The sequence below is a fragment of the Pieris brassicae genome, chromosome W (genome assembly GCF_905147105.1).
Source record: "Pieris brassicae chromosome W, ilPieBrab1.1, whole genome shotgun sequence".
Taxonomy (NCBI): Eukaryota; Metazoa; Arthropoda; class Insecta; order Lepidoptera; family Pieridae; genus Pieris; species Pieris brassicae.
Window position 1 is genome coordinate 4,228,609 of NC_059679.1, and position 25,044 is coordinate 4,253,652.

Sequence of the window (25,044 nt, forward strand, 5' to 3'; positions counted from 1 at the left end):
TAAAGATGTCAATCACAATCGCATTGTTTCCTTTGGAGCCATCCGGGTAGTCACCCGGAGGCAAACATACCCCGGCATCCCCCACATCTACATTGGTGACCCCGACTACACAAGCAACCTCGACGGCACAAGAAACCCAGACTTCGAAATTCAGACGATAGGATGTCATTGCCACAATCGCACGCGACGGCTACGCAAGAAATCGCAGCGGTGACGTCAGTCACCTCCCGGATTCCTGATTTCTGGACAGATCAGCCCCGTGTATGGTTTGTCAGGGCGGAATCCGTGCTGTTACCACAAAAGATGGGAGATGATACTAAATTCAACATCGTGGTGTCGAAATTGGGAAAGGATGTGATACAACAAATCACAGACATCCTTTTCTCACCTCCCGAACAAGACAAATATGGAGCTCTTAAGAAGAAGCTGCTGGACATTTTTGAGGAATCAGAAACGAGGCAGCTGCAGAAGCTCATCAGCGAGATGGACTTGGGAGAACAGAAACCGTCTCAGTTGTTACGCAGGATGAAGGACCTGGCTCGGGAGAAGCTTCCGGACGATACTCTCCGTATTTTGTGGCAGACGCATTTACCGCAAGCAGTCCGTGCAGTTCTGGCAGTCACGGAAACCAAGAACCTGGATCAACTGGCCAACGTCGCAGACAAGGTAGCAGAATCCATCCAGCCACCTCAATTGGCGGAGGTCAAGACAAGTGGCGGTCTTCGGCAAGACCAGGACAACGACGTGCATGCGGCCATCGCGGAGCTGAGCCACAAGTTCGACCAGTTACTGAAGAGCCGTACATCATCTCGCCCGCCCTATAGAGGTAACAGCCGTGGGCAGCGACGGCGTTCGCAGTCCCGTGCGCCGAGTGATTGGGTATGTTTTTACCATTACCGTTTCAAAGACCGTGCTACCAAATGTGTGCCCCCTTGCGCTTTTAAGAAGGGAAACCCCTAGAGGTGCAGGTCACGGAGGCGGATGCCTGCACCATCGCCCCAGCACAACGCCTATGCATCTTGGACAGTAATAGTGGATATAATTTTTTAATAGATACCGGCGCAAACGTATCCGTCATTCCAGTAGATAAAAACAGTGCCAGATCAAAATGTAGTGATTTTAAGTTATATGCTGCTAATGGTACGGTTATTAATACTTTTGGTTCAAAAATGTTAGTTGTAAGTTTTAAGTTAAGGAGGGCATTTCGTTGGAATTTTATTATAGCCGATGTGAAACAGGCAATTATTGGAGCTGATTTTTTAACACATTTTGGGTTATTGGTAGATTTAAAGTTCCGGAAATTAATAGATAAATTAACTAATTTTAATTCCTTGGCATCCATAGTTAACACTAGTTGCTCTAGTTTAAATACTATTAATAAAGATCACCCGTACCGTGATGTCATAAATAAGTTTCCTAACATTACTAAACCATGCAATTTTAACGATCCGCCGTCACATGACGTATATCACTATATAGAGACGACGGGTTCTCCTGTCCATTCCCACGCTCGACAATTAGCACCCGACAAGTATAAAAAAGTTAAGGAGGAATTTCGAATAATGCAGGAGCTAGGGATTTGTAGGCCTTCTAAGAGTTGTTGGTCTAGTCCGTTACACGTAGTACCCAAGAAGAATGGGGAAATACGTCCTTGCGGCGACTTTAGACAATTAAATGCGATCACGAAGCCAGATAGGTATTCTTTACCGCGTATCCGTGATTTTACATATATTTTAGAAGGGAAGTCAATTATGTCCCGAATTGATGTAGTTCGAGCCTACCACGGAGTTCCTATATTTCCAGAGCATATTGAGAAAACAGCGATCACTACTCCTTTCGGGTTATTCGAGTTTCCTCGCATGACATTCGGGTTGCGTAATGCTGCACAAACATATCAACGTTTTATGAGTCATACAGTACTAAGTGGTTTAGATTTCTTATTTACGTATATAGACGATGTACTTATTGCTAGTTCGTCCGTTGAAGAACATAAAAAACATTTAGAGTTAGTGTTTGAGCGTTTCAATAAATACGGTATATCGATAAATTTAAGTAAATGTAGTTTTGGTCAGACAAAGTTAGAATTCTTAGGATACGAGGTGTCTCTGGATGGTATTAAGCCGTTAGAACATAAAATAGAAGCCATTAAAAATTTCCCGAAACCTAAAACGATAGAACAATTACGCCGATTTTTAGGTATGCTTAATTTTTATAGGGCGCATATTCCAAATGCAGTTACACAGCAAATAGTTTTAAATCGTTATTTGCATAACGCGAAGAAGCGTGATAAAACTAGTATAGCTTGGACACCTGAGGCTGACGAAGCATTCGAGCAATGCAAACTTAGCTTGCAAAACGCAGCGATGTTAGCGCATCCACGAACCGATATACCTATCGCTCTCGTCGTAGACGCATCAAATATCGCCATCGGAGGCGTTTTGCAACAGTATATTGACAACAGTTGGAAACCTTTAGGATACTTTTCTCAGAAATTGAGTGAGGCTCAGAGGAAATATTCTACTTTCGACAGAGAACTTTTAGCTATTTATTTATCTATTCGTTATTTTCAGGATGTCATAGAAGGAAGAGAGCTTATAGTATATACCGATCATAAGCCCTTAACTTACGCATTTAATAAAACTAAATGCGAGAAAGAGCTACCGAGGCGTGTTAGGCAGTTAGCGTATATTAGTGAGTTTACTACAGATATTCGTTTCGTTACTGGCAGTAATAATACTGTGGCAGATTCGCTGTCACGCATTGAGACTTTGTACTGTCCGAATGTTCTAGATTATGAAAAAATTGCCGAATCGCAATTAACCGACGAGTATGCAAGTGAACTGTGTTGCAATGATAATTTTAAAAAAGTATTTGTACCTACATGTAATAAAAGAATTTATTGTGATTTTTCGTCAAATGTAGCGAGGCCATATATACCTAGCGAGTTCAGACGAACAGTTTTTAATAGCATACACAATATTAGTCACCCGGGCATTCGAGCCACCCGGAAGTTAATAACGGAAAAGTTCTTTTGGCCAAAAATGAATTCTGACATCAATCTTTGGGCCAAAACGTGTATCAGTTGTCAGCGAGCTAAAGTAGACCGGCATTCGATGACCGGAGTGGGCAGGTTCCCGCATGCCGATCGTTTCGAGCATGTGCACATAGATTTAGTAGGTCCTTTGCCTATTACTGAAGACGGATTTAAATATTGTTTAACCTTGATAGACCGTTGTACGCGATGGCCCGAGGCTTTGCCATTGCGGGATATGAACGCGGAGACGGTTGCTAGAGCCTTATATGAAAACTGGATATGCCGTTATGGTTGTCCAATAAGGCTCACGAGCGATCAAGGTCGTCAGTTCGAAAGTTCGTTATTTAGGGAACTCATGAACTTATTAGGTATAAACAGAATCCGAACAACTAGTTACCACCCGCAGGCTAACGGAGCGGTGGAGCGCTGGCACAGGACATTGAAGGCAGCCCTAATGGCTCGATTGTCAAATAAGTCATGGGTCGAAGAGCTGCCTACAGTCTTATTAGGGTTACGAGCAGCTCAGCGGACCGACTCTGGCGTGTCAGCTGCTGAATTGACCTTCGGGCGTACTCTTAGATTACCAGGTGATTTTTACGATTCTTCTACGCAGGTAGGGTCTGCAGAGCCCCAACGATTAGTAGAGGGTATCCGAAAGCATATAAAATCGTTAAAATCCGTCCCGAAATCGCATAGTAATTCCCGTCCATATTTCGTGCATCCCGATTTAAAAGATGCAGAATTTGTATTTATCAGAGACGATTCGGTGCGCAAGCCGTTGAAACCGCCATACGATGGTCCATATCGAGTCATTAAGAGAGGTCCCAAAGTATTTGTCATACAATTTCCTAATCGTACAGCTAGTATATCTATAGATAGATTGAAGCCCGCTTATGTGTTGCCGGAGTTAGAATCTCAGAAAAACATCGAACCGGCACCTCTAGTTCAAATGCCCGATGTTGAACCCAAGCCTGTTAAAAAGACGCGTTCGGGACGTGTTATTAAAAAGCCGGTACGATTCGCGAATTAAAGCTAAGCGCTCAGTTTTAGCTATGCTATGCCAAGCTAATTACAAAATGCTATGTTTAGATTAAGTATTTTTGCTTAAGTTATAGCTAGCGATGTAAGATATTGTTACGATACTGCACTGTAGCGTTTACTTTATGGACATACGTAAGTAGGTTAGTTTTTTGCAATGTGAACCATGAAGACTGTGTCGATGGCGATGCCGCCTACCGATAAGGCACAGGCAATGCAACCTACAGTGCAGTACGCGTGATTGCTCGAAGTTATTACTAGATTGTGTTGTAGAATTGTGTGTTATGAATTCTTGTATAACTGTGTATTTAAGAAACATTTTTTTTTTTTTGTAAAAGGGGGGAGTAGTTGTAGGGGTATTTATATATATACTATATAGTTGTGTGCGTAGTTTTATAAGGACAATGTAACAACACAGAGGGACAGTCTGTACTTAGCGATTGACGCGTAAGCACGTCAAATAAAGATGTCAATCACAATCGCATTGTTTCCTTTGGAGCCATCCGGGTAGTCACCCGGAGGCAAACATACCCCGGCATCCCCCACATCTACAAGTTTAATATTTTTAGGGACCATAAAGAGCTTATCCCGCTCAGGAATAATGTAGCTTTTCTATTTTTCTAATTAATTACACAAAAGACATTCGAAACGCGTTGTGACTTTTCCTTATTTATCCATTCTCCAGTGGCAAAGAAGGCTTTTTACTTCTTCTAAAGTAAGGTCACTGTTTATTTATGTATGTATGTATATTTATATGTTCACTGACTCCTACCGGTGTAACGAGGAGTAATCATATCCGTGAAAGTAGACCCTCTTCCAGAGATCGTCCGCGGGCGCCAGACGTTTAAAGAGGTAGAACAGATTCTCTATGACGCGGGAACAATTTACTATGTGTACGCTACGTTGCTGTAACGGGAATGCAAACTGTAAAAGTTAGAAAACAACGTTTTAATTTTTTTTTATAATGTCATATATAAATATTAATATATATTATTCTCTTTATGGAGTTACCTCTTTTTACTTCTAAAAACTCTTGTATAAACTAAGCACTTTGTAAATTGTGTCCATATTAATGAAACCAATTAATTTAGAAACTAAAAAGCCAACATCACGCGGTGTTCCCAGGCGGTCACCCATCCAAGTACTGACCGCGCCCGACGTTGCTTAACTTCGGTGATCGGACGAGAACCGGTGTATTCAACGTGGTATGGACGTTGGGTATAACACGCTTAATTATTACGATTAGATTACTATTTACATCAATATCTTATAATAATTGCTGACGTCATATTTCACTTAAAACTCTTAAGTCTAACCCCCATAACATTCATCGCTTGTAAAGCAATCGATGGAGTAAGATGACGCATGTGCTTCAATGTCATCCCTTGGCAGTCCACAAGAGCTGTCCCACCCAAGACTTGGAGCTTTGGTTGCAAAATTCCCACCTCTAGAAGGAGAAGACAGCCTCGAACTAGATCATCAGCAGCAAAGACGCCTGGGTCCCATTGACCTGTATCACATAAACTGTTAGAGGTTATTACTTATTTCCCATTTAATATCATGGATCTTAATAGCACTTATTCAATATTACTTAAAATTATTGTGAGTTCCTTTAAATTCTCTATTAAATATTCAAATCTGCCAAAAATATTTCTTATAATTATACCAAGTCTTCCAATGATCAGTCTGCCCACATCCGGTCTGTCGAATAGGACTCCTTCAAAGATGTTCCCAAGTCTAGCTAAGCCATACCAATAGACATCGTGCCAAAGGTGTGGGTTTTGTTCCCGGAATTTACAGTATCGGGCCAGCTAAGAACAGCAAGGTAAATTGTAACGTTTTTCTGATATATGCACTTAAATTTATTATTAGTCTTAAATTAAGCTAGATCGTAGTGCCCAATTAAGTAGACATTTTATATAAAAAAATACCAATTAAAACATTCTTAATGTCTATTTCTAACGCTAAGAAAGAGGATGGATATATTTTTATTAACATTATAATTCTGATTGTTCAATCAATTAAATATCTCTTAATTTTGCAACAGCGCCATCTCTTAACAGGTTATTTATTAATAAAAATAAATGTTTCTAGAGTTGGAGATGTGTCGTTATTACACAACAAAAGTTCCGAAAATACCAGGCGATCATAACATACCAGGCGATGCGCGCGAGCCGGTATACAGTTGCGCGCACGTAGAAACCTCAATAAGAATGCGTCGTCCAGTCTAGGCGGGTAACATTCGCCTCGCTCTGAAATTATTAACGGTTTATTTCGTAAATAGTATTTCCTTTTAACGTTTTTCTTTAACTGTAATAGGATTGAATCTATAAAAACTGAAGCAATTTACAAAATCATTTAATTTTCACGTTAATCGACTACACGTCACGAATACATTTGCTGATAATTATTAATTAGTGTTTACCAATCATGTCCTGAATTCATGAATTGTTAGTATAGAAAATTTTAACAAATATTACCCGAATCGTAGAATTATTTGATAAAAATAAATAAATAAATTACTTTGATTCCTATGTATTTATTAACTATAGTTCGGTTCTCGTCGTAATACATATATTTTGTTTTGTTTTGGAGATTTAAAAACATCTTAAACACATATTTTAATGTTTTATTTATGTATTTAAACTTAACAATTAATCACTACTTACTACTACGCTTATACTATGATAATATTATTCAATTTATGTTTAAGAATTTAGACTATATGTACTATATATATTGTTACGAAGACGGGTCGACTGCAATGTTTCTAGATTTTTCCTCTACTTAGAGAACTTTTCAGCAGGCTGTAATATGATTTCTGATCGTTTCAGGAGAGGGTCAATCACATATTAGAAAATTGTAATTTCCATAATGTTACCCTAGTTTTCAGGAAGCTGAAACCTTTTTTCAGTCGGTTTCAGAACATGTGTAGTAGAGTGGTGCAGTTTTCAGGGGACCCGTTTTCAGGCGTTTTCAGGCCTAGGTATACCTCTTTGATGAAGGAATATTCTAGACCAAACTTTCTAGGTGTGAGACAAGGATGAAATGATACGAGAGAGAGAGAGAGAGAAGATCAGAACTTTCTCGAAACTAGACTGAGCACTCTAGAACGCCGTACGACAAGGACGGAGCAACGTGCGAAAGAGACAAAGAGTGCGGACGTTCTAGAATTATGCAATCGCTACTCAGTAGCAAGCCCGCCTAGAAAGTTCTCGAATATTGTTTAGAATTATTCCCAGGGATATATAAGCGAGCCGAAACGCGACTAGTCACCTTTAGTTTGGAATGCGATAACAAGAGAGAAACACCGAAGCGAATACAAGTGATAAAGTACAGTGTGAAGTGTGCATAAGTGAAGTAATTAGTGACTGTGTTTTTGTGTGTGTTATTAGTGCATCTCTGTAATTAATTTGTGCCCATTAATTCCTCATTGATTTATCAAGAAATAAACCCTTGAATAAATATACGGCATTTTCTATCCGATCCCCTAGCTCGTAACAATATAGTATGTATTATTGAAATCAAAATCTACTGGAGGATTATGATGTCATTCAACATTTTTATTGTTTAAGAATCCATCATAAATCTTCTTTTTCTTTGTGATTTTTTTAGGAATAAAATAAATCTGCAGAAATCAACATGAAATGTCATTTCCACTAGGTCTGTAACGATTGAAGGAAGATTAACGTATGCTACTGAATACCTAATATTAAATCCCTAAGTTGTTCGATAATATGCAACCGCTTGTCTGGGTTCTCTCTACAAAGTATGCGCGCCTGGTCTTCACATTCAGAAACAATGTGGCGTTCTAATTCAGCTTTAAAGAGAATTTCGCGCAAAATCTGAAAGTAATAATAATAAGTAAGTTAGTTAGTTAGTTTTGCCAAGGCTTGAATTTTTTAGTTATAAAACAATGACAATGTGTTTAATAATTATGTATAGTTTTTGGTGATTTAGGAAATGTGTAGGGTAGGATATACTTAAATAGTGTTTGTAATATTTATTTTATTTAGGCAACAAAGAAAGGAACGAAGAAGAGCATTGATAAAAAAATAGCTTTTTCTGTTTTTGTTTGATGACTTGCGTGATTAGCAAACCATTTTTTAAATTTAATTGATCGTTATTTAATCTTGAGAGTGAGTATATTTATTTTTAAGTGACTATTTATTTTACATTGTAAAGCTTTCTTTTTTTAGACAATTTTGACAACTTTGAGTTTTTAAACAATTTTACATAATTTCACATACCTTATTTATTTCCATGACGATTCAGTATCAAAATCCAAAATAGACTGCTATTAAAGTGAATTCGAAATCGGCATTTCCTTTCAAATTGGTTTAGTTACGCATACAATAACAGTTTACTAGTGCAAAAAGCTTAATGACGAAATACAATCCGACAATGTACGAATGTCGTTTGATTTTAAATAATGCTTTGTTGTTCAAAGACTGTGCGTGCCCTAAGTAGAAATTTAACTAAGAACGTATTGCTGTTTTGTAAATAGTAGCCGCAACTGGGAATTGCATAAACCTTCCGAACAGTAAATTGGTTTTATCCAATGTTTAGAAATAATAGAGCGACCGTATAAATTATAGAAACTGTTATTTTTAGTTATTGTTTGTAATGCGTGAATTTGTTTATATTGCCTTTATACAACCAAGGGATCCAACACGGCTGTGGGTGCCTGCATGCTCCACCACGATGTGTACAAAAAATTGTTACGCAATGGCTATAAAACTGTTTAATCACACCTACCTAGAAGTTATAAATCACTGCCATGTAATTCTTTTAAGGGGATGGTGATTAAATTTTTAAAGGCTAAGTGCCTTAATAGCGTAGCGAATATTTGGATTCGACAACGATTGTAAATTATTTAACCTTGATATTATTTTATGTACTTAATAAGACATTGTAAAAATTTATGTGACATTTGCTGATTATATATTGCTGATTGTGCGGATAGTTGATCGATCTAACCATTGTGCCACTATCTTGGCAAATAAACAATTATTATTATTATTACCCGACAGTAAATTCAGAAGTTATCAAATTTGGTTCTGATGGTAAAGAATAAAGACGGAAAGCGCAGATTAATTCAAATTTCATTCGCATCACCGTGATGGCTGGAAGTCTTCCACGGTCCACTTCACAAGATATTTTCTTTTGCGAACTAGCGAGGTGCGAGGCGAATTGACGTAAGGCTCGTTTGCCCCTCTATATTGCTATAAAAAACTTGCTGACCGAGATTATGATATGGTATGTTCCGGACATTTCTCACCGCTGCCTGATATAAAACGAGAGCCCTCTGGTATTGAGAGTGTCCATGGGCGGGCGGTATCACTTAACATCAGGTGGGCCGGTTGCCCTCAGTAAAAATAAGTTAAAATTTGGCCTATGCATGCTGTAAGTAGTAAATCTTTGTGTTTCCACATAATCATACAATGGTTGTTTCTATCTGTGTTATCGTATATTACGTATATATATTATCATTAAATTATAGACGTGGCGATATGAAGTCGATAAATATGGTATACATCTATAAATATATAATAAATATGTACTTACTCGAGTCATGTAACCTAACATTAGTTAATAATTAAGCCAAAATGAGGCCTTTAGTTTTTTTGTTACACAAAATTGTGATACATTCTTGTTTCCAATTATGTCCAAAAAGTTCGACTATACTTGTATTAGAGGTCACTTATATTTATGAACCCTGAGACAAAAATCGATTATTTATGCTGAGAGAACAGATCAGGCAAATAATTAACACTTAATTAAGTATACTTACTATATATTTGTATGCATAAAGAACTAGTAAGTTCTTTATAATATATATAATATAAAGACAGACATAGACATAAAATTATTACAACAAAATACACACAGAAAGAAGCACACACAATTTTTGAAGTGAAACTTCTTAATCGGTGTTGGAAAAAAAATTACCGTCACATTTTTGGGTTACGCGTTGCCATCTTTTTCTTGTCCCTTCCACGGATGTGTCGAAGAGATTCGAAGCCATTAATAAGAAAAGTATTTAGTTATTTATTACAGAAATACATACATTATCCTTATATAATAAGGATAACAATGATAGTAATAAATCTATTACAATTAATGAAAATCTTTAATAATCTTAGTAGTAATAAGGTAAAATGAAATAATTGTATTATTTGTATTCATGTCTATGACAATAAAAGCCTTTTGTTAAACTTTATCTAATTTTATTTTATTTAACCAATTTCTGTAAAGTTGCATAATATAATAGATATCTTTTTGAAAATAAGATCAAAAAGAATTTTCAACTCTTACGTGTGTACACGCACACATTTTGTTTTTTATTTTAAAGAACAAGGTAGGTTTTTATTGAGACATGCGTGTGTGCTGTGGTTGTAATTGGCCTGGAGGCACCGACACGTCTTAACGAATCCGGATGATCCAACTACCGTAGCTAATGACAAATTAAAAGACCGCGCCGCTAGGCAATATCAGAAAATCCGCCTTCATCGAGGAAGGCGTGGACCTTTGCTTCGTACTTCGCTCACTCTGAGGAGCATCCGTCCTGCCCTTCAGGCGATTGACCACCCCGCGATTGCACAAGCCGAAGTCCGAATCTAGCAGGATACGCCATTGCGCTAGTCGCGCGAAACGCCCTTCCCGGCCGGGCTACACTCGCCAAAACAGGAGCTGTCAAGGACGTACAGGCCTACAGCGAGATTCCATAAAAATAACTATGTTCTTCTCTGCAATAATTTATCTGCAGGTTTAGTACTCGGTCCCTGGCTCTGCTTTTCTGTCGCCGACAGACGACAAAACACAATTTGTCTCTCAGTCATTGTCTGTAATAATATCTGACATCTTTTGTTAGAATTGTTTTTTTGGTGGAGTAATTATAATGCATAGTTTTAAACCTACTTTAAGATTTTAGATAATGTTGAAATACGAACTTATATTGCATATTTTACTTATTATAATGCTTTAGTCACAACAATACCAATAGAATTCGCGTCGAATAATGTAAATATCGAAGAAATAAATTTAAATAATTAAATTTATAATTTGCATTAATTTTTGTCATTTTTAATATATATTAATTTAACTGATATAAATATAAATAATTTAATAATTCATTAATGTTCATACCTAACATATCATCCTTTTTCCCATTTTTAAATATTTTTTTTTATTTTATATACATGTGTCTTTACTACGACATCATGGAACATTACGATCTAGCCTAACTTAAGACTAATAAGTAATTTAAGTCTAACCTAATTTACTAAAAAGGATTGTTATCATAAGTAAGTGTCCAATAACGCTACTTATAGTCTCTATTAAAGGGAAGACACTCTGTTCTTGTGTTCAATATATTTTTGTTTTCATTCACTGATTAGCACTTAATAATAAAGTTCACTAACACTAGTTCACTAGTTCAAATGGTTTTATCCTTTTCAATCTTCTCACTAGGTCAGTGGTGTCAAGGAGTTGAATAGCCTCGACATTCACGTGATGGTGGAGCCTATGTTCGTGTGCTCCAGCAGTCTTTTTTATTAATGTGGTGACGTCCTCTACAATAAGGCCCCGATGGAGGTCGTAATTTCGAATGTACCAGGGAGCATTGACTATTCCCCTGAGCACTTTGTTTTGGAATCGTTGGATTACTTGGATATTACTATTACTGGTACAGCCCCACAGCTGGCAACCATAAGTCCATACAGGTGTCAGGACTTGTTTGTAGATCAATAATTTATTTTGTACTGATAACGTGGAATGCCTTCCGAGCAACCAGTACAATTTAGAGTAACGGAGATCCAACTCTTCACGTTTCTTTTTAACATGGACCTTCCATCAGAGTTTGGTGTCTAGCGTCATACCTAGGTACTTAGCTGAATTTTGGAACGGCACTTTGACGTTATCAATATATACTGGCAGGTAGTTTGATGTTTTGTTGGAAAAGTTTATGTGAACTGATTTAGATTGATTTAGTTTTATCCGCCATTTTTTGGTCCACAAGCCAACAATATTTATGGCTTTTTGTAATTTTACTATCGCTTCCTTTTCAGTAGCCGCCGTAGACATGATAGCAGTATCATCGGCAAAGGTTGCGATAACGTTATCTTTTAGGTCAGGAATATCGCATGTGTATAAGAGGTACAGGACCGGACCTAATACACTCCCTTGCGGCACCCCAGCTTTTATTTCTTTTAGTTCTGAATAATCATCTTCTTGTCGTACCCTAAACATTCTTTGTGTTAAATATGACTGAAAAATATTTGCAAATTTACGAGGCAGTCATTTCCTTAACTTATAAACAAGTCCTCGATGCCACACTTTATCAAATGCCTGAGCTACATCCAGAAAGACAGTGGAGCAGACTTTTTGTTCTTCTAGTGCTTTTTCAATATTATTTGTGATTCTATGAACCTGCTGTATGGTAGAATGTTTTTATCTAAAACCGAATTGGTAATCTGGTATGAGCTGCTTATTGACAATAATAGGGTTAAGACGTTTGAGTAAGAGTTTCTCAAATAGCTTTGCTATAACAGGTAACAGTGAGATTGGCCTGTAAGACGTGACTTCGTGTGGAGGTTTTCCTGGCTTGGGAATCATTATAACTTCCGCAACTTTCCACATATTGGGAACATATTGAAGTCGAAATGAGGCATTAATTAAGGTTGTCATTTTAACTACGGCTTTAGGGGGGAGATGCTGCAGGACTTCACCCGTAATTAAATCAAAACCTGGAGCCTTCTTTTTAGTTAGACATTTAATTTCACTTAAAACTTCTTTTGGTGTGACTAGACGGATGTTTAGCTCTTCTGACGATATTTCTTCGAAGTCAAGTGAATCTTCTTCATCGATTTGAAATATATTTTCTAGATGATCAGCAAACCTCTTAACTTTTTGTATGTTACTTGCAGCCCAATTCCCATTAGACTCTCGTAAGGGAGGAATATGTATTGTAGGTTTTTTAATATTTTTATCGCTTTCCAGATGGAGTAGTCGGTGGAACCATCAGAAGTTAATTGTTTTAGGTATCTCTTTATTGAAGTATCTTTATGTATTTTAATCTCTCTCCTCAGTTGTTTAGTGAGGTTATTCAGATGTTTTTTGTCTTCTGGACATCTTGTGGAATGCCACCTTTTTCTTTGAGTTCGTTTTGTCAGTATCAGATTTTTAATCTCTTCTGGGAAGTAGTTGTTTTGTACCTTTTTCTTAAATTTTGGAGTATTACTCCAAGCAGCTTGTTGGATGTTCTTTGTAAATTTATTGACTTCTAAATCTAATTGTTCCTCAGTCTTTAAAGGTACTCTAAGGTCTACCATATTGACAAGATAAATTTTGAAGCTGTCCCAGTCCGTATGCGTGTTCACGAGAGATGGATTCAGTTTTCGCTTTATAGGGTCTTCGCCAATTGTGAGTAAGATTGGTGAGTGATCTGAGTTCATATCATAGGCTTCCTCTATTTGGAGAACATTTGGTGATACTTCTCTAAATATGAAGAAATCTATAAGATCTGGTATTTTATACTTGTCTGTTGGCCAATATGTGGGCCTTCCTGTCGAAATTGCATCACATCTCAAATCTTTCATAGCATTGAACAGTTCTCTTCCTTTGGTCGATATTAATCTTGATCCCCAGTAGGTATGTTTTGCATTGAAGTCGCCTCCCAACACAAATCTATTTCCAAGACTTTCTAGCAGGGTTTTGTACTGGTCGTACTTAAGTGCATGTCTTGGTGGGCAGTAAATAGATGATATTGTTAATGGATACCGCTTCATTGATAGGCTCACAGCCACAGCCTGTATATGCTCTTTTTCATATTTAAAGACCTCATGGTGTTTTAAGCTATCCTTTATTATAACTGTACTTCCCCCACTGGATTTATTACTTGGGTGAAGAGCATGGTAGGCATTATATCCTTTAAATTGAATGTATGACTCCCTGGTAAAATGTGTTTCCGATACCAAGCAGATGTCAATATTTTCATGTTTAAGAATTATCTGAAGTTCTCTTTGGTGTTTTAAAAGCCCATTAGCATTCCATGCCATTATTTTTAAAGCCATCATTGCTTAAGACGTTTGGGAGCAGCTATTTTGGTGCCGCTTTCTAGTTTTTTAAGTCTTTCATCAAAGGATGTCAATAATGAAAGTATGGTGTTAATCTTTTCATCCATGCCTGTGCTAGCTATTTCATTTTGTTGTGTTGGGGATAGAGTCTTAGGATCTTTAGTTACCTGGGCAAAGGAAACAGTTTTGGAAACTAATTTTGCTGCTTTTACCGATTTGTCCGTTTCTATTATTGATTTTGATTTTAAGACATTTCTCATTTTCTGTAATTCTTTTGCTACTACACAGCCTCTGTAATTAGCTGGATGTGACTCACCACAGTGAACACACTTCGGTTTCGCGTCTCGTGGCTTGTTACAATCTACTGTGAGATGCTTTGCAGTGCATTTCACACACCTCGGCTCCTTGGAGCAGTATTTCTGTGTATGCCCGTAAGCCTGACACCTCTTGCATTGGGGAATCAATTTCGGTGATTTGAGTGGCTGTACATCAATTTTGCAGTCAAGTATGGATTTTATTTCGTAGATATTTTTTATGTTTTCCTGATGGTGGAAAGACAGAATAAACATGTTAAGCGGTTCTTTGGTTTTCCAGCTATATTTGACGGCTGCGTCTAAAATTTTAAATCCTTGGCTAATGAGGTCTTCAACTATCCTTTCAGGCTTGCAAGAAGCATGCAGATTTTTTGCCATTACTCTTATTGGCCTGCTCTGCTTGTTTTCGTAAGAGAACCACGAGGCATCTTCATCTTTAAGATGTTTTGTGATAACTCTGTAGGTAGCTTCACTATTGGTGTTAATCTTCACCGATCCATTTCTAAGCATTTTTACTGTGAACGAGTCTTTATTCAATTCTTTTTTAAGTAAAGAATCGTAGAATGATTGGTATTCAATTACATTTTCGACAATAATCGGGGGTGGAAGGGGTTCCTTTTTAGGCTTTTCTTTGGTTACTTTATTACAAATAACTTCTTTCAAGGGGGAAGGGGAGGTGTTTAGTTTCCTTTTCTTTCTGCTTTTTCGGCCCATTCCGTTTCTTTAGCCAGTTCTTCTTCGTCCGTCTCATACTGAATTGATTCAGCGGCTGCCTCGTCCCTTTGTGTTAAGGGCTTATCTATTTTTTTCTCGAGCTGAGCTATACGTTCCTTCAGTTGATAGACAATAGTTTCCAGGTCCGAGCATCGGGCTCTTTCCTTTTTCAGTTCAGCCAATAGAATTTGCTCGTTTTGGGTTTTATTTTCAATAACACATGGACATGACATCATAAATTTAATATAATAGTTAAAATTATAAAGACAAAACCTCGACTTTATTCATTACACAATAACAAATATTAGGTCAACGATTCATCGTAACGCGATCGCGGCGCTGCGTCAGCGCGTTTCACTTTTTCGGTCACAATAATTAATACGCGACGTTTCTAACCGAAATGAAAACAACAACTGAACTGAATTTGTATAAATATGAACAAGACTTAAAAATTAGTTTTCTAAAGAAGTTTCACTTTTGACATATGTGTTTTGTACGCACGCACTTTTTACCTTAACGAACCAACGCGTGGTATCGACGAACGGCTGCACGCACAAAAAAGCAGGACTCATTGTCCCGTTACGCTCATTGTACACTTATATCTCTCTTCAAATCGCTTGGCTTATGCGTCCGAGGATTCATGCCTTCTTTGTATCAAAGAACTACTTACAAAATAGTGATAATTCAATAATAACGATTCAATTGTATTCACAAAAGTATGCAATCATTTCATCAATGTTTTGTTATGTCGTTATCATGTTAAACCGTAAACCGACTTTACAGACAACCATCTTTTTCATAATAACCGTGTTTCCTGTTTGTGTTTAGATGTGTATTCAGTTTTTGTTGTATACAATTTTATAGTTTATTATTATTAACTAGCAGCTGTACACTAAATTTTGATATAAGTATGACTGCTTAAACTTCTAGAAAAAGTTGAGCAATGTTTGCTAAATGCATATATTGCTCTGTAATTAAACAAATGGATAACTAGGATTTAATTCATAGTATGAAATAATTTTAACAATCGTTATCTTAAACCGGGTGTAGACCATAAAATTATTTTAATAAACAATAGAACAAAGCACTTGCCTGTTCATTGTGTAATGAGTGAGTTGGCAACAAACTAGTTAGATATATATTTATCTACCTATATAGATAGCATATGGAAAATGTAAGTACCTCGGTAGGAAGTTATGGCACCAGAATTACGGACCGTTGAAAATATTTTTTCTCTAAATGTTAAAATAAAGTAAATAAATATCGAATCGATTTTGGTCTAAAATGTTTTTGAATATACATTTCAAGAGATGGCGTGTATGTGTATGACGCATAAGTATATATTTCTTAAACTGGCTTTTGATTGAACTTTACTTCGTTGGTCAGATATACATTTAAATATTAATTGGTGACTGAAATATTTATAGGTGACTTACCTATAAATATTTCTCTTTCTTATTTATTTTTTCACTCACTTAACGCCGCAAAAAAAAGTTGCTCAAGCGCCAAGCGGGCTGATGTGCCCCAAAGTGTTTCATGTTACCAGGAGATCAGAAATAGTAAGGCAATGAAGCCCATACCAAGGTGAACGACGGGCCGTGACGACAGATGGCAGTCGCTTTTAAGTTTTAGTTGATGGCGCCAGCAAATCTTTCGGCGGTATTTGAATAATTTACTAATAATTATTTTTAAAAAACCTAGTTATTGGTGATATATAAAGTTAAGCAAAATGTAGAGGTATGTTCACGAAAATGTAATAATTTTTAAGTTTCAGAAAGTGATTTTGAAATTAATAAATAAACGGAAGTTCCAAGTCTGTTTACTTTATAATTATATTGTTATATACCCAAAGTAGCTTTAGATATATGAAGTTTCAAATATTTTTGACATATTAAATCATTAAATAAAATGCATTTATATTGATCGATTTTGCGATTTTGTTGAGCGGTAACGATACGAATCTTCTTGAAAAGCTCTATTCGCAGTTGCATAATCGGTTTACAAAATCAAAAAAATATTATTTTCACGTATTTTTATGTAATCGGATATATACGAATATAAATTGTTAAAGTTTGGTATTTCTTTAAATACCTGAGTAGTGTTAGTGTTTTAAGAACTTTGTTTTTAAAACCAACACATTGTTGCGACACTGATTCATAGCTGGCTTACAATTACATTTTCGGAATCCCTGACCACCGAAAGGTGACTGACTTTCCACAGCCTCTCTCAAAGAAATAGGGGTTTCTGAAATTTCATCGCAATCAGTATTGTAACTGTTGCCGTGAAAACCAGTTTTTAATAGTGCCATTCTTAGTTCCAATTTTATGCACGGTGTTCTTAATATCTAGAATTGATTTGAGATTGATTTTATATCAAGAATTTTGCCTTGAATTTGGTGACATTGTGACTGACATTTGTGTGGTTTGGTAAACTGCACAGCGGAAGTTTCATTCTAAATTGTAAATATTTTCCATTACGATTTCATTATAGTCACAGTTAACATATGTAGCTCCACCTGAGACTCGCTCCGTTAAAGTTTTTAATTGCTCCTCTGTTTCTATAGGTATATAATATATGCCTATCGTAATATAGATGGTGTAATGTCATATCGATTTAAGCCCATGCTTTAGGTTCACTTTCAAATAAAGCATTATATGGAGATCTTCCAATTATTCGATGGAATGAAGTTTTTTTTAAATATTGCACGAATAGCAGCCAACTGACCAGTTTGATGATTTGTTTTTATTTATCCACGCTCGTTACGTAGCATATTTTCAACATCTTGATTGCTTCTCTCGCCTTGAGTTTGAGGACGACGCGAGTTCTCATAAACAATTTTGCACTGAGGCCACAATGTAACTAATTATATTATTACATATGCAGTAAATTCACGGTCATTATCCGATAGCAAAATGTAGGGTGCTCCAAATATAAAAAAAATATTCACCAGCGCCACTGGAACAGGACGGAAAATCCATAAGGTCGACTTGTCCTCTTAAATTAAAAGACGCGAGACGATTGGCTTTGGGTATTGTACCTTTTCTAGTTTCACATACAGGACACATAGGGACAAAAAAAATCTGCTTTCTTGGGAATATAATATCTGTTCTTTATGTCATTTAATCGCACCCACCATGACTGCAGCATCTATGGTCATCTAATAAGATATAAAAATACTGTTCTCTACATAAAATGCGCACTGTGGGAGCAGTTACTGTAAGTCTTTTTAAAAAGAACTTATGGTTACCTGAGTTTTTCTTATGTCGTTTATAACACGTACAATTTATTGTACAATTCCCAGAATATAGATAATCATTAAGAAAATCAAAACAAACTTAACTTGGTGCGGTTCGTCATATACAACCAGTTTTCATACACAGCTTAATTCACATATTATTATCAATACACACACTTCCATTGTACTATTTTTCATTAAACTTTGGAAAACACCATTAAAGTTATATGTGGACAGTTTGAAGAGTTTCGATGCTAGCCGCTAGACAAGTAAGGAAACGTCATCGATCCAAGTCATTTGCCTAGCTGTTTGATCAACTGGCTGAATATCTTCAAGGCCGCTAGTTAAACGCTGTTTAGTTAAGAGGCTAGGCTGGATTGACCAATTAAGCTTGTTGGCTGCGACAGATATACTACGGTTGGACTATCTTTCACGCCGCTAAACGGCGCTGTTTAGTTAAGAAGCTAGGCTGCAACGGCTAATTAAGCTAGTTGGCTGCGACATATATACTATATTTCAGAAACATATGCAGTTTGATGTAGGAAAGTCATAGTTCGTGCCCCCCAAGGTACTGTTTGTCTCCAAGATCTTTAAAGGACGCAAACATGTTTATGTCGCTTATGTAACATATACATAATTAACTTTCATCAAGCGATGACATCTTCATAAAGATAAAGTTTTAATATTGGTCGTTGGCATTTCAGAAATATAATGAGTTTACTCCAATTTACGTAATGCAACCTTGTATGTTATCTGTTATATCTTCAGTTTCCTGGTGTGCACTTTAGTGAATGCCTAAGACTGGAAGTATGCAGGTGTTATATATCTTTGTTTAAATTTCGGTGTTTTTCATTAATTCCTAAGGCCCCAGTAACATTTTCATGTTTCCCAATTTTTATATCTATTTCTTTTGACATAATATCAAAGGTTGAGATTTGTTGGGCCAGGTATATATCCTTGCTTATAAGACCTATAAATATGTAAAGATGTGTGTCTTCTAATCGTTTCAACACTGGAATCATTTTATATTCTTTATAATTATTGAAGGACATAATTTTAGTAATATTATTTAATTTAATATGTTACTTAGTGATATAATGATATATAATAGTAGGTTACGTGATAGGCATAACTAGTCAGCCTTCAAACCTTGCTGTTATATAATGTTCTAGACTTACGCTCCCTTTTAGGAGACAAGGTTATCAATTCCATATGATTAAGATCTGCAAATGTTTAATTCTTTATTTAAATTTTTCACAGAAAGTCGCCATGTCACTATTTAATTATATTGCCTCGCGGACAGGCTGAGTTTCAGAGCCGGGGCGTTATTACCTTTATTGACCCTTTTTACCATTGAGTACATTTCACGAGTTGTATATTCGTGTATAGTTAAATCCAGTGTCTCCTATGTGAGAAAGAATGAATGGCATGATTATATGACCATTACAATTTATTCCATAAATAAAACGATTATTATATAAAGACCATTGCTCACAGAAATTTTATTTATCCGACTACGTTAGATACCTCTTGAAATATTTTACATTGTCATCTAATGCGCACAAGTAAATTTATACTTCCTACTGTCTACATTGCTACTACGAGTAAAACAGTTGATATGTTGTCATTGTTGCTTTGTTTAAAAAATATTTTATGTACGTATGCATAATTCTTAAAGAAAAATAACATTTATACATTTCCATATAACTTTTTTTGCTTTTCTTAAATGATCTACATGGTTCCATAATGTTTTTTTTTAATATTTCTAATCTAATTTCATCATCACAACGATTATTGTTGATGAAGACCAACGTCACAATGATTATTATATAAAAATAGTTATGCTGAGTTCACAGTTCACGGAAACAATAGTCAATTATATCTATATAATCTATAATCAATTAATTATTTATTTATGCAGAATCTGTTTAGGTTGTAACTAAGATTCTGCTCGCGGATACCTGGGAGTTTAGCCAATATGACGAAATGCCAGTTCGTGTCGACAAATTTTCATAAAATATAATTTTCGACTTTCTACATACACTACTCTTAAGGCATCTTGACTAAGCCCCTTGGACACCACTTTCCTCGTTATCGTCTGTACAAAAACAAAGTTGTAAATCGCATCGTTGGCTCTTGCATTGTACATCTAACTTCGTAACTATTGCTCAGAGTCCTATAGCCATGGAGCTCGTGGTTTTTATTTCCGTGCGTGAATTTTTTTGCTTATAAGAAAGATGGTGCTGTGATGGTGACAGTGTTAATCCCCCATATTTTATTGCGCTAAGAAATAACTAATTAATGCAAGATGCGGGCTCCGAACCCAGAGCATTTGGGTTGCAATTAAATCACTGTCCCATTGAGGAGATCTGATGGTCTGAGGTTGTTCATAATTAAGTATATTTATTGCACCTCGAATCCGAATGTTAGTAGGCATTACATAGTTGCAACGTTACGAGAGTTCAAGGTAACATTTATACCAAATATGAGTTATGACTTATGACAGGTATTAAAATTATCATATTTTTGTAAATAAAATAATGAAAGGTTAACTAACTGCACCACCGGCTTATTACATACATACACAGGATTTTAGACGATTCCGACGAGACAAACTCTTTTGAACGCTTAAGTTTCCTTGGAATTTTTATCACTAAAGTACCTTACGAAAAATAACATTCTAATTAATCACCAATATTGCCATTACTCTGAGAATTTTGACCTCAACGTAACGGTAAACTTTACTTTTTTTCAAAAAACAACGTTGTGTTGTGACGACGATCGTGTTTTGGTCTAAAAGTTGAATTTTTAAAATCTAATTTAAATTTTAAGTTTAAATTATATTTTTTTAAGCAAAATGGGGTCCACAATGTATGAGCATTTTTTGGAAATTGCCTTTGAGGCCGAATTGAATACTAGAGAGGATCCTGAGCTGCTAGAAATCGCCCCGGAAATATGCAACGAGCATCCAGACACTAGGGACGCAGCAATCACTGTGCTTAGAAGCATGATTTTTGGTATGGTTCCTTTGAAATATTTTTATTACATAATGTATGCATACTTCTCGAGAATATTCCTAAATTAACATAAACATAACGGACTGTATAGAATCCAGGAAATTTATGTTAAGAAAGCCTTAAAACCGTTTTTTACATTTCGCAGGAATTTGTGTTATATACAGTATCGCTGGAATAGGTATTGTAGTCGATTCTTCAAAAATACATAATATGGATCATATGAACTAAATCTAAATCTTAAAGAAGAAAAAAAAGTTACGGAAAGTGTGTATAATTTAGACAATATTTTTGTGTCTAACAATTTTTGCGAACATTGAGAAATCTAAGCCATCAATTTTTTTTCGTTGATACTAACAGTAATATTATATTAGTAAGTAGTAATAGTAGTATAAGTAAGTAATAATAATTAATAGTAACAGGGTTGGTTTGGGTATTCATGTACATTACAATTACATGTACGCGTTTTAGGAACTTACACGTCATCTTTAATTAAATATATCAAACAATTGTAGTTGTCTTATACAAATTAAGCTTAAAACGGTAAATATTGAATATGACGGATGACCAATCCTTGATTTCGTTTAAAACGGATAAATTTTAAATTTATTGTTATCGTTATTTCGTCCACAGAGCAACGAACTGTTACGCAGATCATCTCTCTATAGTATTGCGTCATATTGTTACGATCGCAGTTAAAAACCTATTTACTCGTCCAAAATTGCAACGTAGTTTTGTCACAATAGACATGTCTACAAAACATTTTAAATTATATGTCTGTACGAGCCAAAGCTGTACATTTTGTTCACTCAGGCTATCTTAGAATTATAAGCGTGATGATCCCTATGTACGTGCCAAGGTTCGTACATTCTTGCTCGTTTACAAGCATGACAAATTCCTATGTTTGTACGTGCCATGGATGTACATTTCGATCACTTATAAGCGTGACGATTTCCCAAATCGTCGGAGTTACGTCCCGAGAGTATAGCCCGACGCAGGCACTCTCTTCTACATTCGTTCATAGCGAACTAAATCATGGGAGTTACACCCTGAGAGCATAGCCAGACGTAGGCACTCTCTTTGACTGTTAAATTGTATTCATTCGGTATATAGCAATTAGCACGTCATATTTCGCTCATATTCTATTGTAACACGCGCGTAGTAAATATAGAGTAAATCAATAAATCTCTATTATTTGAAGCATCCCGTTGACCCAGGAACCGTACACTTTGGTCCTTCGAGCCATCCAGAATCGTACATTTTGGTCCTTCGAGTCATCCAGAATCGTACATTTTGGTCCTTCGAGCTATCCGGGAATAGCGGTTCTTTCACGTTCAGTTGATCGCGTTCGCGTTTTACTCCGTTTTCCTGAAGATCGGCGCCGTGGAAAAACATCCCACTGCTGGTTCGTTGGGTCATCAAGCAAATCAAATACCATCATCCGCATCAATAGAAAAGAGGAGAGCAACGTTTTCAAGGATCCAGACTAGTCCAAATATATCGGCGTCCATTCAACCTAGAACAAGGCGACGGACGTCAATCTTCAACGGAGAGAGGTAAACTGCAGTAAGCCCTCTCCCAACTTTTTCAAGAATCCAGACGGATCAAAATATATCGGCGTCCTTTCAACCGAGAACCAGGCGACGGACGTCAATCTTGAACATAGAGAGGCAAGCGACAGCGCTCGGTACAGTAAGTCCTCTCCAATTGTTTAAAGCACAGAATGTATCCTGGAGGTACAAGCATTTACAGAGAAGCGTAGCAGAGAAGCAAGCAAAGGGTCTAGGAGGTCCTTTTAAAAGATAATAAACAATTCCGTATCTGTCAACACGGTGTGGCGGAAGACTTCGGGTACTAATCTACACGCAACATAACAAGATGAGGAAAGCAGCCATTGCAGTAGGTAAGTCCTTTCCATTTGTTTTGAGCACTATAATTCTGGGAATTATCTCATTTATTCTGAGCATTTTATCAGGCAGAAGCGTATGGTAACGCATTGTTACTACGTATTTTATAAAACATTCGTTTAAGAATTTACTAAGTATATTATATATAAACTAGTTAATAATATATACCATAATGGAGAATTTATTCCAAGCTTCTTTCACTGACAGCCTGAAATCCTTTAGGTATTAAAAAAAAACCGAAGAGTTGCTTCGTAAACAAGCAGCTTTATTTAGGTCCTTTGATAGTATGTTAGAACTATCTAATGGATACTCGTCATCGGATAAATATGATCTTGAAGAAGCCCTAGAAATATTAAAATTCCGATGGGGGTTAATCTTTAAAACCCATATTGAAATAGATGCTGATCTTGGAGGCTCCAACACGGAGTATCAGAATAAATATTACGAGCAGGAAGCTATATATAAGCACCATAGAAGAGAGATAAATCTCAAATTACATTCTAAAAGCCTACAGAAGAATTTTCTAGAAATTCATATGGAATCACCGGTACTTAGGGATTCACATAATTCAAAAAAATCATTATATGCCTTGGAAATGGCTAATAATCAAACCGGACAAGACTTAATTGCAAAACAACAGCGACCTTCATCAAAATGTAGCATCAGCAAAAAATCGCTGTCGACGCATTTCAATAAACGAGGAAATGTAAATAAAATACAATATTGTCAATTATGCAACTTATCTAACCATGGCCTGTTTAATTGTCAATCATTTTTAGCAAAAGATTTTAATGACAGGGTTGATACAATTTTAAGATTGCAGCTTTGCACAAATTGTTTACTTAAGCATGAAGTGGCAGTTTGCTTCTCGCATAAAAGATGCATGATTTGTTCCCAAAAACATAACACGATCCTGCACGATGCACTATTTAATTCAAATTAACCTTATTCTACTACGCAAGAAGAGCAATCATTTCAATATAAAATGGAAAAGAAAAATTCTTCGTCTTCGGCAAGGGTGGAAGAAATAGCAGGAAATGGTGACAAGCACAGTTTACGTGCAGATATTGGTCAAGGAGGAGAATTATCCAAATTAGTAAAGAGCGTAGTACAATCGTTATCTTCAGACAGCATAGAACATCACAGCTTCATTTCCGGGGTAGGAGAGACCTTTCACAAAAGTACGGATGAAATTCCGCTACTCTCTACTAAGGAGAAAACTGGTAGTAAATTACCTATGGATAAGCACAGTACTTATGCAGATATTGGCCAAGGAGGAGAATTATCCAAATTAGTAAAGAGCGTAGTACAATCGTTATCTTCAGACAACATAGAACATCACAGCTTCATTTCCGGGGTAGGAGAGACCTTTCACAAAAGTACAGATCAAATTCCGCTACTCTCTACTAAGGAGAAAACTGGTAGTAAATTACCTATGGATAAGCACAGTACTTATGCAGATATTGGCCAAGGAGGAGAATTATCCAAATTAGTAAAGAGCGTAGTACAATCGTTAAATCAGATAGCATGGAGCATCATGGCATCATTTCCGGGGCAGAAGGGGGTTCCCTACAACATAATACAGGTCAAGTTACAATGACCAGTTGTTCAGTTCAAAATAATAACCTCAATGTGAGTACTAAAAAGAAAATTGATAGTAAATTATCCATTGAATCCATTAGCAAGCCGACATGGCAACCCATAGAGCAGCA

General features: G+C 36.3%; 2 protein-coding genes and 1 non-coding gene across 3 annotated transcripts; 1 reads left to right on the forward strand and 2 right to left on the reverse strand.

Moving 5' to 3' along the window:
• The first annotated feature begins 204 nt into the window (after positions 1-204).
• On the forward strand, positions 205-1,496 carry LOC123718309. Its single transcript, XM_045674733.1, has one exon. It carries the CDS (start codon positions 304-306, stop codon positions 958-960), a length of 657 nt encoding a protein of 218 aa, XP_045530689.1. The 5' UTR covers positions 205-303; the 3' UTR covers positions 961-1,496.
• Positions 1,497-4,840: 3,344 nt separating this feature from the next.
• Positions 4,841-15,176, reverse strand: LOC123718352 (alpha-tocopherol transfer protein-like). The gene is made up of 6 exons (XM_045674768.1): positions 14,754-15,176; positions 7,779-7,917; positions 6,230-6,324; positions 5,739-5,883; positions 5,389-5,582; positions 4,841-4,996 (listed from the first exon to the last, which is right to left on the reverse strand). Exons 1-6 carry the CDS (start codon positions 15,174-15,176, stop codon positions 4,841-4,843), a joined length of 1,152 nt encoding a protein of 383 aa, XP_045530724.1.
• Positions 5,173-5,291, reverse strand: LOC123718372. Its single transcript, XR_006755017.1, has one exon. It is a non-coding gene; the product is annotated as a 5S ribosomal RNA (ribosomal RNA).
• Positions 15,177-25,044: the final 9,868 nt, after the last annotated feature.

Excerpts from the sequence above, each read along its gene's own strand:
- LOC123718352 (XM_045674768.1), bottom strand. The coding sequence starts at position 15,176 with ATGGGCCGAAAAAGCAGAAAGAAAAGGAAACTAAACACCTCCCCTTCC. Across the intron at positions 5,884-6,229 it reads CGGCTCGCGCGCATCGCCTG|CTGGCCCGATACTGTAAATT; the intron begins GTATGTTATGAT and ends TGCTGTTCTTAG. Across the intron at positions 5,583-5,738 it reads ACTGATCATTGGAAGACTTG|GTCAATGGGACCCAGGCGTC; the intron begins GTATAATTATAA and ends TATGTGATACAG.
- LOC123718309 (XM_045674733.1), top strand. The coding sequence starts at position 304 with ATGGGAGATGATACTAAATTCAACATCGTGGTGTCGAAATTGGGAAAG.